This window comes from Neophocaena asiaeorientalis, unplaced genomic scaffold, assembly GCF_003031525.2.
Source record: "Neophocaena asiaeorientalis asiaeorientalis breed wild unplaced genomic scaffold, Neophocaena_asiaeorientalis_V1.1 scaffold348, whole genome shotgun sequence".
NCBI classification, from domain to species: Eukaryota; Metazoa; Chordata; class Mammalia; order Artiodactyla; family Phocoenidae; genus Neophocaena; species Neophocaena asiaeorientalis.
In genome coordinates, this window is record NW_020172672.1 from 2,249,306 (window position 1) to 2,268,526 (window position 19,221).

General features: G+C 39.1%; 2 protein-coding genes across 5 annotated transcripts in view; both read right to left on the bottom strand.

The window, feature by feature from the left end:
- Positions 1-19,221, bottom strand: part of COX16 (cytochrome c oxidase assembly factor COX16) — a 122,011-nt gene that overhangs the window by 68,395 nt on the left and 34,395 nt on the right. The window lies entirely within an intron of this gene.
- SYNJ2BP (synaptojanin 2 binding protein) overlaps positions 1-19,221 on the bottom strand; it is an 82,703-nt gene that overhangs the window by 29,240 nt on the left and 34,242 nt on the right. For all 4 annotated transcript variants that reach the window (XR_003002497.1, XR_003002496.1, XM_024739623.1 and 1 more), the window contains exon 2: positions 15,115-15,377. Coding sequence is in view for 2 of the 4 variants with exons in the window: in XM_024739623.1 (XP_024595391.1) it covers positions 15,115-15,178 (64 nt within the window). In the remaining 2 variants the exon portion in view is untranslated. The remainder of the gene's footprint in view (positions 1-15,114; positions 15,378-19,221) is intronic.

Here is a 19,221-nt window from a genome sequence, read left to right on the forward strand (position 1 = left end):
AAAAAAAAAAAACCCAAAAACAACAAAAAAAAAAAAAAATTTAAAAAAAAAAAAAAAAAAAAAAAAAAAGGTAAGTGAGAAGACTTAATAGGGAAACCACAGTAACACGTGGGATAACAGGACATGGTTTAATATATATGTAACTACAGTTCCAGAAGCAGAGGAAAAAAGGGAAATAGAAAAAAATGTCTGAAGAAAACAATTGGCTCAAATGTGATGAAAATATAAACAAACAGATCCAAGAAGCTCAACAAACCCCAATCAGGATAAATACAAAAGAAAAAAACAGTAAGACATATCATAATCACATTTCTCAAAACCATGTATAAAGAGAAAATCTTAAAAGTAGTTCACAGGGAAAAAGGACACCTTAAGTACAAAGGAGTAAAGATAAGAATGACAATAGACTTCTCCTCAGAAACTATGCAAGCCATAATTCAATGAAGCATCATCTTTAAAATGCTAAAAGAAAAATACAAGTTAACTTATAAGTCTATGTCCAGTGAATACAGCCTTCAAAAAGTAAGGCAAAATAAACACTTTGTCAGCAAAACAAAAGCTGACAGAATGTGTCTTAAGCAGATTTACATTATGATAAATATTAAAGGAATTTCTTCAGGCAAAAACAAAATACTGAATGGAAACTTGGATCTCTATGAAGGAATGAATACCACCAGAAATCATAAATACATGGGTAAATGCAACTTAAAATAAAAAGAATGAACACAGATATACTAAGCAGCTGGATTGACCATATTAATAAGTAAACTTTGGAAAAAGGAATATTACAAGGGATAAAAAGGGGCATTTCCTAATAAAAAAGGAGTCAATTCATAAGAAGACGAAACACTAGATTTGAATATACCCAATAACAGAATTTGAGTATCAATGAAACAAAAACTGAAATGAGAAAAAGGCAAGTCAAAAAGGACTATTGTAGATTTCAACATTTCTCCCTCAGTAACTGATAGAACAAGTAAACAGAAAAGTCAGTAAAAATATAGAACACTTGAACAACACTAAGAATGAACTTGACCTAATTTACATTTACTGAACAACATACTCAGCAACTATAAAATAAACATTCTTTTGTAGTGCAAAGGGAATGTTCACAAGGATTGATGGTAGGTCAAGAAAGTAAGTCTCAATAAATTTCAAGACAGAAATGAATTAGAAATCAACAAAAATAACTGTATTAGTCTTCTTGGGCTGACATAACAAAATACCACAGAGTGACTTAACAGAAATTCTGTTCTGGAGGCTAAGGAAGTCCAAGATCAAAGTACCAGCAAGACAGATTTCATTCTAAGGTCTCTTCTCTTAACTTGTAGGTGGCCACCATCTTGCTCTCTGGTCCTATGGCTGCTTTGTTACACACAAAGAGAGAGTGAGCTCTCTGGGTCTATTTCTATAAGGACACTAATTCTATAGGATCGGGGCCCCATCATCATAACTTCATTTAACCTTAATTACTTCAGTAAAGGCCCTGACTCCAAATGCAGTCACATTAGAGATTAGGGCTTCAACATGTGAATTTTGGAGGGACACAGACACTGTCCTCACCAATAAGATATCTAAAAAATCCTTAAATGTTTGGAAAACAAATAACCTATGAGTTAAAGATGAAATTATAAGGGAAAATAGAAAACATTTTAGTTGAATGACAAATCAAAATATATTAAAAACTGTGGGAAACAATAAAAAACTCAATAAATGAAGATATACCATGTCCTGGACTAGACGTCTTAGTACTTTTAAGATACAATTCTCCCTAAATCAAAATGGATTTTTATTTATTTTTATTTTTATTGACGTATAGTTCATTTACAATGTTGTGTTAATTTCTGCTGTAAAGTGATTCAGTTATACACACACATATATATATATATACATTCTTTCTCATATTCTTTTCCATTAGGGTTTATCACAGGATATTGAATATAGTTCCCTGTGCTATACAGTGGGATCTTGTTGTTCATCCATTCTATGTATAACAGTTTGGATCTGCTAATCGCAAACTCACAATCTATCCCTTCCCTCCCCTCCCTCCCCCTTGGCAACCACAAGTCTGTTCTCTATGTCTATGAGTCTGTTTCTGTTTCGTAGATAAGTTCATTTGTGTCATATTTTAGTTTCCACATATAAGTGATAGCATATGGTATTTGTCTCTTTCTGACTTACTTCACTTAGTATGATAATCTCTAGATCCATCCATGGTGCTGCAAATTGCATTATTTCATAAAATGGATAATTTTAATGCAATCCCAGTCAAAATCCAACAGAGATGTATATGTAGAAACTGACAAGCTGGTTCTAAAATTTACATGGAAATTAACACTCTGGGGTGGTTTATTTTTGAAACTTATATTATTAAAGTTCTAGAACAGTCAAAACATTTTTGAAAAGAAACAAAATTGGAAGACTCACACTTTATTTCAAGGTTTACTATAAAGCTACATTTGTCAACATACTATATGGTATTTGTATAGAGAAAGACAGGCTAATGGAATCAAACTGAGATCAATATTGGGCCCACATATAAATGGTCAACTGATTTTTGATACAGATAATAATGTATTTCAATGGTGAAAGGATAATGTTTTCAATAAGTGTTGAGACAACTGCGTATCTATATGAGATAGAGATAAAAATGAATTTTAGGGCTTCCCTGGTGGCGCGGTGGTTGAGAGTCCGCCTGCCAATGCAGGGGACACGGGTTCGTGCCCCGGTCTGGGAAGATCAAAAAAAAAAAAAAAAAAAAAAATGAATTTTAATGATTAACTCAAACACATGCAAAATAAATTAATTTGAAATGTATCCTGGAACTAAATGTAAAACCTAATCTATAACATTTCTATTAGAAAACATAGAAGAAGATGTTCTTTACCTTGGGGTACTTAAGATTTCTTAGACATTACACAAATAGCACAACCATAAAAGAAAAGAAAAAACAAAAACTTGACAAACTGTTCTTCATAAAACTTAAAGCCTTCTACTCTTCAAAACACAAACCCTACTTCCCAAAAAGGAAAGGCAAGCCAAACCTAAAGAAAATATCTGCAACACATATACATGACAAAGGACTTGTGCCCAGAATATATAAAGAACTCTTACAATCCAATAATAAGAAAACGAACAATCCAATAAAAATGGGTAAACGACTTAAATACTTCAGAATATATATGAATGGCCAATAAACATATAAAAATATGCTCATCATCATTAGTTATCAGGGAAATGCAAACAAAAAACCACTCCACAACCCCTACGATGGCTAAAATAAAAGATAATATCAAATGTTGGCAAATGTTGGATGTGAGATAACTGGAACTGTCATACACGGCTGATAGAATTGTAAAATGACACACATAGTTTGAAAAAGTTTGGCAGTTTCTTTTAAAGCTAAACACACTCCCAATTACTAGGTATTTAATCAAGGCAAATTAAAACACATGTTTACACAAAGAGTTGCATATGGATACTCACAGCAGATTTATTTTTAATAATCAAAACCCAGAAACCCAAAAGTCCATTAATAGGTAAATGGATAATCATAATGTGGTATATTGTGGTATATTTACACAATGAAATACTACTCAGTAATAACAAATAAATGCATAGATGAGTGAAAGAAGCCTAAATACACTCTATATGATACCATTTCTATGACGTTCTATATTAGGCAAAACTCATCTACAGTGACAGAAATCACATCAGTGGTTGCCTAGAGGATGGGGTGAAAGGGCCCACTGCAGGAACACACAGAGAATTTTCTAAAGTGATGAGTCATGATTACACATGTGTATATTATTCGCCAAACTTCTTAGAACTTTACACTTAAAATGAATGCACTTGATTACATGTCAATCATACCGCAATAAAATTGATTTAAAAATGAATCTGGTAATTCTTAAGTGCAAAAATGCAAGTATCCTAAGCAACTATCATTGACTCTTATTATTAATCAACAGTAAAAGACAGTCTAAAGTTACTTGAAGCACCGATTATTTGGTGATAATTGGGCAAAAAATGTGATTACAGTACCCTACTTCTCACACAGTATCTTTTCAATGCAAATATGATAAAATGATTTTTTAAAAAAATTCTAAGCACAGTCTCAAGATGTTAATGTGAATGAAAGTTAAAAAGAACTGAAAAATGCTGACATAGAAGATGAAGTTTAATCTCAAAATCCTCATAACCTACCTTTCTAGCCAGCTTTGGACCCTCCCTGCTCTACACTATACAGTAACAACAACACTTAATAATTGCCCTCACCAAAGAAGATCTACAGATGTCAAATAAGCACATGAAACGATGCTCCACATCGTATGTCATCAGGGAAATGCAAATGAAAACAATCAGATACCACTACTCACCTATCAGAATAGCCAAAATTCAGGACACTGATAACACCAAATGCTGGTGAGGATGTGGAGTTACAGGAACTTTCACTGACTGCTGGTGGGCATGCAAAATGGTACAGCCACTTTTGTTTCTTACAAAACTAAACATACTCTTACCACATGATCCAGCAATTGCGTTCCTTGGTATTTGCCCAATGGAGTCAAAAACTTACGTCCACACAAAAACCTATGCATGAATATTTACAGCAACTTTATTCATAATTACCCAAACTTAGAGGAACCAAAACTCCTTCAGTAGATGAATGGATAAAGTGTAGTACATCCAGAGAATGGAATATTATTTAGCACTAAAAATAAATGGACTATCAAGCCATGAAAAGATGTGGGGATCCTTAAATGCATATTGCTCAGTGAAAAAAGCCAATCTGGAAAGGCTACATACTGTATGATTTCAACTATATGACACTCTGGAAAAGGCAAAGATCAGTGGTTACTAGGGCTAGGAGGGAAGAGAGGGATATATAGGTGAAGCACAGAGGATCTAAGGTAGTGAAAATACTCTGTATGATACCATAATGATGGACATAGGTCATTATACATTTGTACATTCCCATAGAATGTACAACACCAAGAGTGAACCCTAATATGAACTATGGACTTTGGGTATTTACAATGTGTCAATCAATGTAGGTTCGTCAATTGTAACAAATGTACCTCTCTGGTGGGGGACATCAATAATGGGGGAGGCTATGCATATGTGGGGATGGGGGATAGGGGAAATCTCTGTACCTTCTCAATTTTGCTGTGAAACAAAAACTGCTCTAAATAAATAAAGTCTTAATTAAAAAAAATAATAATTACCACCTCCCTGCTTTTCACCCTTCCACACACACAGCTGTTCCATGTCTCCAAGATTTTCGATGTCTTCTTCCTTTTGCCTAGAAACACATTTCACTGAAATTACTTGTTTAATTAACTCTTTACACTATTGCAGTAATTACCAATAGTTCCAATGATGAATAAAGCTGCTATAAACATCCATGCACAGGGGACTGGCTTTTTTTCATTTTTGTATCTCCTGTGCCCACCTAGTACCTAGGACACATACAAACCTCAGTCGGTGGCAAGCGACTGTTAAAGCCATTGGAAGTAACACCTAAGCCAGGAACTCCTAACATTTCTAATTCTGGGGAAATGCAGCAACGTTAATAACGTCTCTGTGAGCCTCTAGCAGGCTTTTTCATAACCTGAAAAAGAAGGCACAAAAGGAAAGGAGGGAAATATAGAAGGGGAAGCCCAATGTCCCCAAAATGCCTATGACATAGGTTACCCTGCCTTTCCTGGATGACTCAACTCTTGCTCCTCTGAAATCTATTTTCCACACAGCAGCAGTAATGACAGGCACCATTAAATTAATTAAATGAGTTATCTTTGGTAAACTGCTTAGAAGAGTGCCTGATACAGAATCAACACTATAAAAGTATCTGTAAAACAAAACAAAACAAAACCCCCATTTAATTCTCACAACAAGTCTGAATAGGTGCTATTAATACTCTCATTTTATAGCTAAGGAAATCAAAGTATATAGAAGTGAGGTAACTTGCCCAAGGCACATAGCTAGTAACACAGGTATTCTGGCTCTTAATCACTATGCTTTACTGCTCACTGCAATTATATTAAAATTCAGTTCTCTTTGTATCCACAGTGCCTAGCACAGAAACATGCGCTACAGTCATTGCTCAATAAATGTGTAGATTGAAAGAAAGAAAGAATGAATGATTCAAACAAGTGATTCAAGAGGTTAAATGACTAGGCATCTTTTCACCCAAAACTATTATATTCTCTGGAGACTCTCTGGTCCAAAGATGAAATATGTCAGTTGTTATTTGTTACTTCTCCCAAAAGAGAGTAACATGACAAAGAGAGAAAGAGGGAAAATCTTAAACCTCAAAGAAACAGAAAGACAGTGCAGCAACCAAAAATGTATTACGCCCATGGTCCGTCTCTGTCCATCCTGGTGCCCCATCTGATGGAGGCGACAAAGAATATGGCCTGTGTGAATGAAAAAAATATTGCCTGCAACACTGTAAACAAAGGTTGTTGCAGCCATCGAGCCATCACATTATAGCTGCCCGTGACAGTGAGCCCTGAGGAAACTCAGGATGGAAGCAGCATGCCTGCCGTCAAGCAGTCAGCCACCACAGCCACTTCCAGTGATGTACCCTGAGGAGACTCGGGGTGAGAAAGCCCAGGATACTGGCCCCAGATAGCTGAGGTGCATGTCAAAGGAATGACTTCAATGAGCCCAGACTTTTGCATCTTCCCATACACAGAAAATCACTAAATTCCTTAACTTGAGGTGTCTGGTTTTCTTTACTTAACAGTAACCTTTTGATGTTCTGACTACCTGGTCTTTGTTGCAAGAACTCCTATGTGTCCTGGCTCCTCCCTTACCCCTTCAGAGCAGACTCTCAGAGCTATCTGAGAGGCTGTGTCCCAGGCTTAAGTCCAGTTTTGTCTGCTAAATAAAACATAACTCTCGACTTCTAGGTTGTGCTTTTTTTTTTTTTCAGTCAATACAGACCAAAGATGTTTCAGGCAGTACATGCCGGGACGTACATCTGGGCCTCTTTTTATTGCTCCTAAGTTTCTCTTTCAAATATCTAGGTAGGCATTTGATCTACCTATTCCTGATCCCTCCAGAATTTGGCTTCTCCAGCTGGCTCTCCTGTGGACTTGATGGTTTATTGCAACCAGGTTACAACCAGTTATACTAATTATCGTTTTAATTTGTTCTCTGTTTCCAAATTATTTGTGCTTTTTGTCTCTCTGCTGCACTATGACTTTGTTAATGTTACTAGCCGTATTACTTATGTCCTGTCTATTTTATAAGATTGTTGTCTCCTGCATTACCCCAGGCCCCCAACAAAACTAGTAATGTCTTGAGAGTTAAACCTATATAACTCTATACAGAATAATTGTAATAGTGCAACTCTAGGTATGGGAAGAAGCAACAAGGGAAAACATTTCCTGGATCATAATAAACTAGTAAGACGGTGGATGCAGAGAATTTTAAATTATCAACAGGGCCTAATCCAGAAATTGGCACCTTGAGTGGCATATCAACAGAAGCTTTGCCTGATCTAGGAATGAGCCTTCCTAGCACTGTGGGACAAAAATCAGTCATGAAATGTCTCCCAAACGTTGGTCGAATTTATGACCAAGGGGAGGGACTGCGTGTGAAAAGTGTTGCCTGCCATTTTGGTAAACAAAGGATGTTGTAACCATCAAGCCATCAAATTACAGCTGCTCCTGACAAAGAGCCCTGAGGGAACTCAGCATGGAGACAAAGGGGCTGACCCACTGCCAAGCCCTGAGCCACTGCAGACACGCCCAATGGTGCACCCTGAGGGGACTCAGGATGGGAAAGAACAGGATACTGGCCCTAGATAGCTAAGGTGTGTATCAAAGGAACGCTTTCAATGAGCCCAGACTTGCGTCTTTCCATATGTAGAAAAGCCCTAAATTCCCTAACTTGAGATATCTGGTTTTCTATCATTAACGGTAATCTTTTGATGTTCTGACTACCTGGGCTTTGTCTCAAAACCCCTATATATTCTGGCTCCTCCCTTACCTCTTGGGAGCAGTCCCTCAGAGGTGTCTGAGAGGCTGTCTTCTGGGCTTGAAGTCCTCAGAAAGAATGCCAAGTAAAACAGTTAGATTGTGCATATTTTCTCAACATTTAGATTGCGCATTTTCTTCAGTCGACAGCATCCTTATTCTCTCACTCCAGGATAAGCCCTTTTGCAAGCACTGAATTTGTATATCCGGTCTCTACTAGATCATGTCTCTACTTGCTCCCTTGCTTTCAAAATGTTTCGATCTCTTAATTTTTGCCTGATATTACAATTTATACCCTATCTGTTGCCCTCTTTTCAATTTTCTCTTATTCTGCTGCTTCTTGCCCAATATATGGTAAGCTGTGCATAGCAACAGGCATGAAAACACCATAGTTTTGTACAAGGGGAGAATGACATTATCTAATTCGTTTCTAAGACACTTCCTAAAGGCATTGAGTATTTCCTTTGGTCTTCTGTCTGAAATATTCCACTGAGTCTGACTCTACTGGGAACATATCTTATGAAGGTACATAAGTCTCTGGATATTCTACCTCTTGAGGATAGTCAGCACATGCCTACCATAATTATCCTCCTACTGAACTGCAAAATTCTAAAAAATAGGGATCATTTCTTATTCTTTATCCTAGTATCAATGATTCCTAATCATAGTGTACATAGTAAACACCAAATGAATATTTTTAAAAACAGCTTCCCTTTATTTCTGAGCCTCCTGAAACCAAGTTTGTTCTGATTCAATCAATCAGGTATAGATAGTTTTCCTCAATAAATAATTGTACATTTACTCAAATACAATCATTGGCTACTTTGTTGCCTAGTCACATGGCTTTACAAAATGTTTCTATAGTTGAGCATCTATCAGCTGGCCTTTCTACTTCTATCTTGAAAAAATTCTTAGTAAGATTGATCCTTGAAGCAATCTTTAGAGACACATTCTTTGTATCATATACTTTTCTCACTCTCTGTGTTTTTCCACTTATTCCATCTCCTTGTTTCTGGAATGTTAGTCAGTTTCCTACCATTATATCACATTGTGACCAAACTGATTCTTCTCTCTTAAATTGTATTTAGTGGAGAACCTTGTTTATGACTTTTTGAAAGCTGAAATAGACCATGTTACTGGTTATCTTTATATAACAACATCCTATTATACTTTTCTGATATTCATCAATTTGCCTAGTCATTTCATGAACATTTACTGACCACTTTGTGTCATGTACCAGGCAAGGCATTAGGAAAATAAGAGATGAAATATATATCCTTTTAATCAGAAGAGCTCAGACTGAAGTAGAGGGAAGAGGAGACACAAGTAAGGAAGCAAATATAGAAATAACGCTATTTTTTTCTCTCTGTGTTCCCACAGGACTCTGTGATCTTTCTAGGATCGTTCAGAGCCTGGATTTTTAAGTCACATAGACCTGGATCCAATTCTTTTTTTTTTTTTTAACATCTTTATTGGCGTTTAATTGCTTTACAGTGGTGTGTTAGTTTCTGCTTTATAAAAGTGAATCAGCTATACATATACATATATCCCCACATCTCTTCCCTCTTGCATCTCCCTCCCTCCCACCCTCCCTATCCCACCCCTCTAGGTGGTCACAAAGCACTGAGCTGATCTCCCTGTGCTATGTGGCTGCTTCCCACTAGCTATCTATTTTACATTTGGTAGTGTATATATGTCCATGCCACTCTCTCCCAGCTTACCCTTCCCCCTCCCTGTGTCCTCAAGTCCATTCTCTAGTAGGTCTGCACTGGATCCAATTCTTAACTCTGCCACTTAAAGAGTTGTGTGATGAGAGTCAAGGTTTTCTCCTTTGCAAAATGGGATAATAACCATTTATTCCTTGCTGGGAGTAGATGAGACAAAGTGCTTAGTTTGGCAATACATGACAGACAATAAATGGTGTCTGAGATGCATAATAAGGGGGCATCTAGCCTGGGTAAAGAAGGCTTCCTGGAGGAGGTGACTCTTGAATTGAATCTTAATCAATGAATAGGAAGGGGAAGGAATCAAGATGGAATCTTAGAGAAAGGTTAAGTTTTCATACCAGCATTGAGAACTTTTCATAATCCAGTCTCTACCTATCTTAGCAACCTCTTCTTCCTTAACTCTCCTACATGAACCCTTCCTTCTATCCAGGCTGGTTTATTCACTCATCTCAGAATAGGCTTACTTATTTTCTTTTCTCTATTTCTCCTTAAGCCATCCCTGGTTGTGACACTAGCCTAAAGCTTGTCTATAAGAGCAACGTAAGTTCCACCTTCTTGTAATTGATCAGTCTGGCCCCCACCAATGCCTCCATTCTTTCACCTTTTCTAGCACAGGGTTAGATTAACATACCTCTCTACACACTTCCTTTGTCCTCCTATTACATTCATGCTCATCACAGTCCTTAACCATCTGCACCTCTGCACTGAGATTTAACTTTTTACATGTGAATGTCATATCTCCATTGGAACATAAATTCAATGAGGGCTAGACTTCACATAATCAAAAGAGAAAATAGGGGGTTTCCCTGGTGGCGCAGTGGTTGAGAGTCCGCCTGCCGATGCAGGGGACGCGGGTTCGTGCCCCGGTCCGGGAAGATCCCACATGCCACGGAGCGGCTGGGCCCGTGAGCCATGGCCGCTGAGCCTGCGCGTCTGGAGCCTGTGCTCCTCAACGGGAGATACCACAGCACTGAGAGGCCCGTGTACCGCAAAAACAATAAAAAATAAAAAATAAACCAAAAAAAAATAAAAAGAGAAAATAGGGCAAGGATACAGCACTTTATTCTCAGCTCTATTTGGCATATGAAGGGTCAGAAAACTGTTAGCACCAGTCTCGGGGTTAAACACAAAGCACACGGCAGGTCTGTAGAGGCTTAGATGCTTGGACTTCATGAGGTTTTTGTTTTTAGGTTCTCACCTTGATACGCTGTCAGCTCTCTCAATAGAAAACTATAAAAACTTTCCACTGCGAATTGTGTTAGTCATAAGATGCCTCAAATCATTCTGGAAATAAGGCATAATATAACAAAATAAAGGTCAGGAGAAAGGCTGGGAGCCAACTCCTTAGACATAGCTACTATAGTGGGAGGTAGTATATGGAACACTATAATCAACAGATCTGGGTTAAATTCCTGGCTTTTGAAACTTACTGGCTTTAGAACTTGGGCAAATCCTTAACCTCTCTGAGAGACAATTTCCTCAATTAATAATGTGGATTAATCACCATTCACGGTGGTTGTGAAGAAAAAACATTTATATATATATATAAAGTAACTAGCACACTGCCAGAAAGAGAATACTTCCTTAATTATTCATTATTAAAACACCATACCAACCCATTACCCTCTGCAACTCCTTTAAAGAAAGTAGAAAAATAGAGATTCTGTTCCCTCTTTAAAGGTGGTAATCGGGAGCAACTTGCCGAAACTCACTGATAACTCAGTCCTGAATATCCTAATATCCAACATGAAGTAGGGTTGTCTTTATGGCCAATATGTACCTGTTACAGTGAAAAAAAGCTAAATTAGATTCTTGTCATACTTCTTAGAGTAACTGAGTCTTTCCAACATTAAAAACTCTCAATTTGGGGCTTCCCTGGTGGCGCAGTGGTTGGGAGTCCGCCTGCCGAGGTAGGGGACGCGGGTTCGTGCCCCGGTCCGGGAGGATCCCACATGTCGGCCGCTGAGCGGCTGGGCCCGTGAGCCGTGGCCGCTGAGCGTGCGCGTCCGGAGCCTGTGCTCCGCAACGGGAGAGGCCACAGCAGTGAGAGGCCCGCGTACCGCAAAAAAAAAAAAAAAAAAACTCTCAATTTGATAAAAGTGGGAGGCTTCGAGACTATAATCAAGCTGGATGCCCATAGAAAGAAGAGTGTTCCATAAAGGATAAAAAGTAAACTCTTCAAACCCTTGAGGGCACTTAATTTGAGATTGTGATTGATTCTTCAGACCACCTACTGCTGGTTCAAAATGGCAGGAACCATAAAACAACACATGGCCAAAGAATCATGAACTCTTGGAAGTGGAAGAAACTAACAAAGTCGTCCAGCCTAAGCCTCTCCTTACATGGCTGAGGAAGTAGGCATAGGATAGATGTCAAGCTACGTACCAAGCTTCCTTTTGCCTCACCAGATACTCACTTCATAGTCATAATTTCCCCAAGATTTTATTTCCCTTGCAGTAAGCAAGATCAGACAGAATAGGTTCATTTGCCTTGCAAAATGGGCCTAAACACTGGAATTACCCAAGACTCTTGCCCCTGACAGAACACTGACACAAAAAGGCAAAAGTATGTACATTCTTGCAGTTACCTGATTAAACTATCAGGTGCCTACAAAGGATGCTGTACTGAAACAAAGAGTGACAATGCTGACTACAAACAGAGATGCATACTTGGAACTATAGGCTTTTCATATTTCTTCTATAGAAAGAAAGAACACTATGGGACTACCAAAATTACTGGAAGCTTCTAGTGGTGATAACTGACTTCTTCCCTATGTATCTTCATGATGGCACAATGAGGAAAAGCGGAGTTAGACTGTGAGACTTCTTAGGAATACCACATAGCAGGTAACTAGCTTTGGGAGGTGATAAACAGAAAATTGGAACCTCATTAAATGAACCAATCAAACTTCAAATGACTGTTTTTATCCAAGTTTGTGGCTCTACTCATCTAAACTTTTAAGTTTATCAACTTATATGAGTAAAACATGAAAATGCTTAGAAAAAATTAAAAGTCACTAGGTGAATAAATTCATTCATTTTTGAATAAATGCACATACAAAACAGAAATTAAACAACTCTGAGGTGAGATATATTAGCATATACAATTATTCTTAATCAGTCCTTTGACGTTTGTCCTAATTCTAATAATGCAGAAAAATGGTAACACTAGGAACTTCAGGTCTGCAAGATCAATAGGATCAGAAATTTCAGTGAATAGTGAGCTGAGCATTAATCAACACTGTTATGTAAATACCAAAAAAGGTGAAGTGATATTACACTAAACTTTTAAAGTATTTAGTGACTGGAATATGCAAGAGAATATCAGAGTTCTGCTCTGCTCCAGTCAGGAGATCCTGAAAATACTGTGGATACTGCAGCAAAAGGACCATGTCAAAATACATTAAATTCTTAAGCAAGAGACAAGAATCAAACTTCAAATCACATCACAAGAGAGCTAATGTAACAACTAGGGATATTTAGGCTGTAGAAGAGACAAAACAGGAGAACAACCAGATGCCTTTAAATACTTGCAAGGCAATCAGAAAATGAACTACCATTGTTTCAGTTGGCCCTAGGAGAAGAACAAGTACCAATGGATGAAAAGTACAGAAAAACAGATTTTGGTTTAACAATAATCTTCCATATTAGCTTCAAAAGTCAATAACCATTAACAGGGAGAGAAGGAGAAATTTACATAAAATAAGAAAAATGTACCTAAGAGACTTGGGCACACTGAATGAGCCTTTGACAAAAGTTTAGATCGTATGAAGCATGACATTAAACCATGCAGATTAGTAATAAATTACACTCTCATAAGTAAAGTTGATTTCCAATTTTTTTATAACAAGAAAGAAGACAAAGCATGGATGATTCAGAAAGCCATATTTGGGCTTCCCTGGTGGCGCAGTGGTTGACAGTCCGCCTGCCGATGCAGGGGACACGGGTTCGTGCCCCAGTCCGGGAAGATCCCACATGCCGCGGAGCGGCTGGGCCCGTGAGCCATGGCCGCTGAGGCTGCGCGTCCGGAGCCTGTGCTCCGCAACGGAAGAGGCCACAACAGTGAGAGGCCCGCGTTAAAAAAAAAAGAAAAAAACAAAGTCATATTTTATGAAAAATAATCTATGAGTGGTGGTCAAGCTACTGCAAAATTCCAGATGGGAAAAGATGGACTGGTCTAAGTAGTGACGATGGAAACAGAAAGGAGTGAAAGACTTAAAAAAAATTATTTCCAATAGAGCTCATGGTACTTGATGAGTTGTTGGAGACTCTTGAAATAACAGTATTTAGCAGGATTTACTGTGTTAACCTAACCATTTATCTACTAACAATAAAAACAATAATAGTAGTGAACACACAGTGCTTAGCACACAATGTTCTAAATATTTTACATAGATTAACTGATTTCATTCTCATAACCATAGGAAGCGTACTCTATTATCATGCACATTTTACATATGAGAAATTAAGTCTTACATCAGTAAAGTTAGTTAATAAATATCAAAGAACTAGTAAGAGGTTAGATACCATTTTTGGACCTACATAAGCCCAAAGCTAAAGCTCTTAATTGATACACTAGACAGCTGTAAAGGAAAGGCAACAAAAGCCAAAGTGGGCAGCATGTAGTACTATTAAGAGCCTAGTGGAGTGAAATGCATCAGGAGATAAAAGCACTGTAGGTGAAAGTGAGGATTTGGTAGTATCGGAATCACGTGACGGGCTTGTGGGAAGGAAGGAAGGGATGAAAAGGACCAAAGAAACATCTGTATTGAATCCAAATTCACAGAGGTGGGTCCTAGGAATTAACCTTTTTTAAAAAAAAAAAAAGAAAAACCAAAAAACTTTGGATAATTTTGAGGCGAAACCAGCTTTGGGAACATCTGTAGTAGATCTTTAAGGTCTCTTTCTGGTTTAACATTCCAGTTGACCGTCTAAATGAATTTCCCAGAAATGAAAGGAGGGAGGGAGGGATACTAACACCAAGAAAACGGCTATGCATTTACAGTACACACCGTTTATGCTCCCATTTTTACTAAACTGTCTCTCATAGAAACAGGGATAGAGCAGGCAAACGGAAGGAAGGGTGTGGTGTTCACGGGTGCTGGCTAAAAAGCAGGCTTTCCCCCAGGATTTTCTAGTACCGTTAGCAGAAAGAAACTTCCTGACTATAAATATATGTGGTAACCCGACTGCAAAATTAGGTGGACCCCTCAGATCCGTCTCAGGCTAACGCTGGATGCCAATATAGCCTTCTATGTGCTCACAAGCGTTGCAGGAAATATCTCGGTTGGGGCCTGCCTTCTCCGAGGCCAAAAGAATCTGGCTCTGCAGAAGAGGTGTCCGCTCTGCAATTACAGCCTCAAGTACCCTACTCCCAGCGATGATCATTTCTGCACATACCTGAGGGTCCTCTAGTGAGATTGATCTCCTCCTCAGTAACCAAGTAATCCACTCTTCCGTTCATATTTTACTCTTGTCTGGCTTCCCAACCTGGGTCAGCGTGGGCTCGCGCAGGCGAAGGTGAGAATCACCCCGGCGGCGGCCACAGCATCGCACTTTCGGTTTCAGTAGCCCCTGAACCGGAAGAGGAAGCCAGGAGAGCGGCGAGCGCCAGGAATGCTGGGAGTCGTGGTTCTGGCTGCCGTTCTGAGGCGTTATCTCACCTGGTGGTCAAAACAAACTGTGAGGTGAGTAAGGAGCGCATTTCTATCCTGGGTAGGGATAGGGAAGGTAAGAGACATAAATGAATTGATATTGTCAAGGAAAAATGAAAACTAACATCTCCTGCCATCTCAGAAAATCTTACCGAATGTAGAAAAAAAATTATATTATTCAGTAAGCCCTGAACCAGACTGGGATGGGTGTCACAGGCAATTGCTAATGCGATTGCAAAGAAAGAATCTCACCCTTATTTATAGACAAGCAGATATAATCCATTACGTGCATGTTCTCATGTAAGAGTACTACGTAACCACACCGGTTGCTATACCTTCTTTGGTAGGTCACGCTTGGGGTAGCCATTTGTGTTCCTTAATTGCCATTATCGAAGGGAAAAAGAAAACTTGTCTATTTCTGTGACAAGAAGGTACTTTTAGCTTGGAGCAACGAGCCTAGGCTAACTTCTATGGTGCGAGGATATGGGGCACTATCTTCCTGGATATTTAGATTTCAAAGAGTTGGCTCCCAGGACCTTGAGAAAAACTTTACTGAGTTGTACCTGGTAAGAGGCTTGTTTAGCTTTTAAAAAGACTTATATGCATATAAAAGAGACATAGGAAGGATTTATAATTACAAATTTGTTCAAGAAAATTCTCTATGAAAGGGGAGAGGGGTAAAGGTCTCTTCCTTTTGGTAACAGGGAAAACAGGGAAAATTCAATCTTTTTTTTTTTTAAGTCCCTGCAGTAAGACTGGTAAACACAGTAGCTTCTGATTTGATTATTTAATCTGAATTGGAATGCCTTAATTGGAATTGAACTTTTCAGTCTTCCATCAATCCCTGTGGTCTGACTCCAGGTGATTTCTCAAACCAGAAGCTAATGTGTTTATCAAACAAAACAAGAAAGAGGCAGATTCAGCAGGAAGGCCTCTTATTTGCCAATCCTGAGAGAAGTTAATATGCAATAGTGGAAAGAACACAGGAGGTGATGTTAGAAGACCTGATCTCAAGTTTCAGCTCCATCTTCCAGTTGTCTGGCTTTGATCGGGTAACCTATTATCTCCCAACTGTGTTTCCCCATCTTAAAAAGGGCATGATAATAGATCTTTAAAAATGTTTTTGAAATGAGTAAATGAGATGAAAATTTTAAAAATGACTTCTCAACTTCAAACTCAGATTCATGCCATCCTCAACTTCCAGCCCTCCTAACACGTGTTAGTTGAATGAGTGAATAAAGTGAAAAACAAAGTATGATAAGTGAAAAAAAAAAGTAAGTAGGTGATATTGGAATGCCAAGAGAGAAGACATCAGATAGAAATAGGAAAAGAAAATCAGGAAACTTATTAATGAAGAAATTTTGAAGAAAAATAAAAGTTTCTTGTAGACTATGTGGGGGTGGGGGAGTCACTAATCTGTACCTGGGAAGATTGCCCTTTTCACCTGAGCCCTCAGTTTCAAAAGAAACACAAGAGCAGTAAAAGAAAAAAGGTCACCAAATAAGTTTAGGAAGTGCTGGTAATAAGTGGAGTGACAGATAAGGCAGGTAAATTGTCTTTATACCTTAATGTAAGTATAGTTTTTAAGAATGAGGAAACTTTAATATGTAGGAAGGCAGATAACAGAGGAAATAGGAGTTTCCACTAAGAGAAAACAATTGAGAAAAGCTATGGAATCAGGGTAGTCACGGTGTTAATGAACACAAGTGCGTGTGCCTGATGACGCACAGTGAGGCCAAACAATACCAAAATGTCGGAGCTTGGAGCAGAGAATGGTTTATTGCAGGGCCATGCAAGGAGACGGGTGGATCATGCCTTAAAAAACCCAAACTCCTTGAAAGCTTTCAGCAAAGGCCCTTTATAGGAAAGGTGAGGGAGGGGCGTGGTTAGTTGTTGCAAACTTCTTGGTGTCAGATCCTTTGTTCTTGAGATCAGGTCATGGTCAAGTGATGGTGTTCCTGTAAATCTCCACCAAACAAATGTTATTCTCTGTTCTGACAAGAAAGGGCAAGGTCCCAAGGCATAACTTTCACCTTTCACCCTCCGAGGTCCAGGTCCTGGCTAAGAGGAGGGGGTCCCTGCGGGGGCCAGTTTCCCTGCCCAGGAGCGTTCGTCTAGCACCCAGTCTGGGTCCTCCCGCCAGTACCCAGGCCCAGCTAAATAGGCAGATCTCAGCTGACAGTGCCCTCAGGGCCAGGTCCCCAGTCCCTGCCCAGCCATCATCACTGAGGGAGCCAGGTGCCCAGGACCCAATTGGTCCTCAGGTGCCTCAGGCTGCCTAAATGGGGGGTAGGGAGCCAGGTCCAATGGACCGCAACCCATGCAGACTGCCACTGCCATTAGGTTGCAGAGGTGGGGATGGGGGAGAGGTTCATCACCACCTCAAGGCCTGGAACCGGCCAGTGGGTGACCTTGGTGAGGCCTATGGAGCCCTACAGGACACAGCCCCCTGCCTGTTCCCTGGGCCTCCCAGCTCACCTGCCAGCCTGAGGCCAGGTGAGCTGTAGGGCCCGGGGGGGGAGAAGGCCAGAATCCGCCTCTTACCTCACTCTCTGCCTGGTGACCACCACTCATCTGAGGGTTGGCCTAATGGGCCCCCTAACCACCGTGCTAGTGGTCTTGCAGTAATGGTTGCCTGGTAACTGCCGCCTGCCAATGGCTGCATGCCCTGCTCTATTACAATTCCCCCCTTTTCTTTGATATTCCTCAATCTTGAGGAGAACATGTAGGTATGTTTTGGATAGAGTGGTTAATCATGAACGTGGCAGAGGAACTCAGTTTTAGGGGGACTTGGTTTCAACCTCCAATTCTGTTTCATCCTTCCCCAAGTCTTTCAGGGAATGGGGTGATGACCACTCTAGCTACTTCCTGCTAAAATGGGCACAGTCCTACCTTGATTTGGGGCATGGATACCGAGTTGGAAATAATCCCAAGTTCCAAGTCCTGGATCCAAGTCTTGTATAAGAAAGATCTCATTCCCTGAGGAATTCAGGAGAATAAGCCTAAAAACCAGTATGGACCTGACATGCTGGGGGAGACTTGTTGCCACAAAGCCAGACTCACAGAAGTATAATTTACCAAATTGCTTTAAGTCATGAGTAACTTGAGGGGAAGGGCTTCCCTATATCTGGAGAACACAGATCAAAATCAGTAATATTCCAGACAAAACGCATAACCATTATAACATATATACCAGTTTACTCAGTAACCAATCCTTTTGTTATCTTTTTATGAAGCCATCAGGTCTTCCATTAGGATTTTAAATTTCTTACCCAGTTCAGCGGTATAATCTGAAATTTATTAGAGACCTGCACTTATCAAAAAAGTCCTCCCTATGAATCTTCTTGAAGATGAAGCACTTTTGCAAAGCATCAGCTTAACTGTCTATTTAAGACTTAAAAAGGCAAGGTTAAAGATCTGATCACAATGTGTTGACAAAACTGAATCAATTTGCTATGATATGACCAGAGTTATGGCTGATAGATTATACCAGGACATATCTACATTTCAGAAACTTTATATAGTTTCTAGAATATCTATAGTAGTAACATTTATCTGTACAGTATAATAAAGGAAGGCTTATCATTCCTTTGACAATGCTTCCCATGTAATTCAATGTACCAAATAATACTAGTTAAATATTCCTCCTTGAGATGCCTTAGGGGCCCCCTAACAAATCCCAAAGTTAGCTGGAGGTCAAAAGAACTTTAATTAAAATTTGATATTTGGGAAGTTTGCCAAAAAGTTTCAAAACACTTGGTCAAATAAGATCATCAGTCACTGTAAGACAATACTTGTTTCTTATCCAAAGTGAGAAGAGAACTTAAAAGCAAATACAGATCACTTAAAGGAA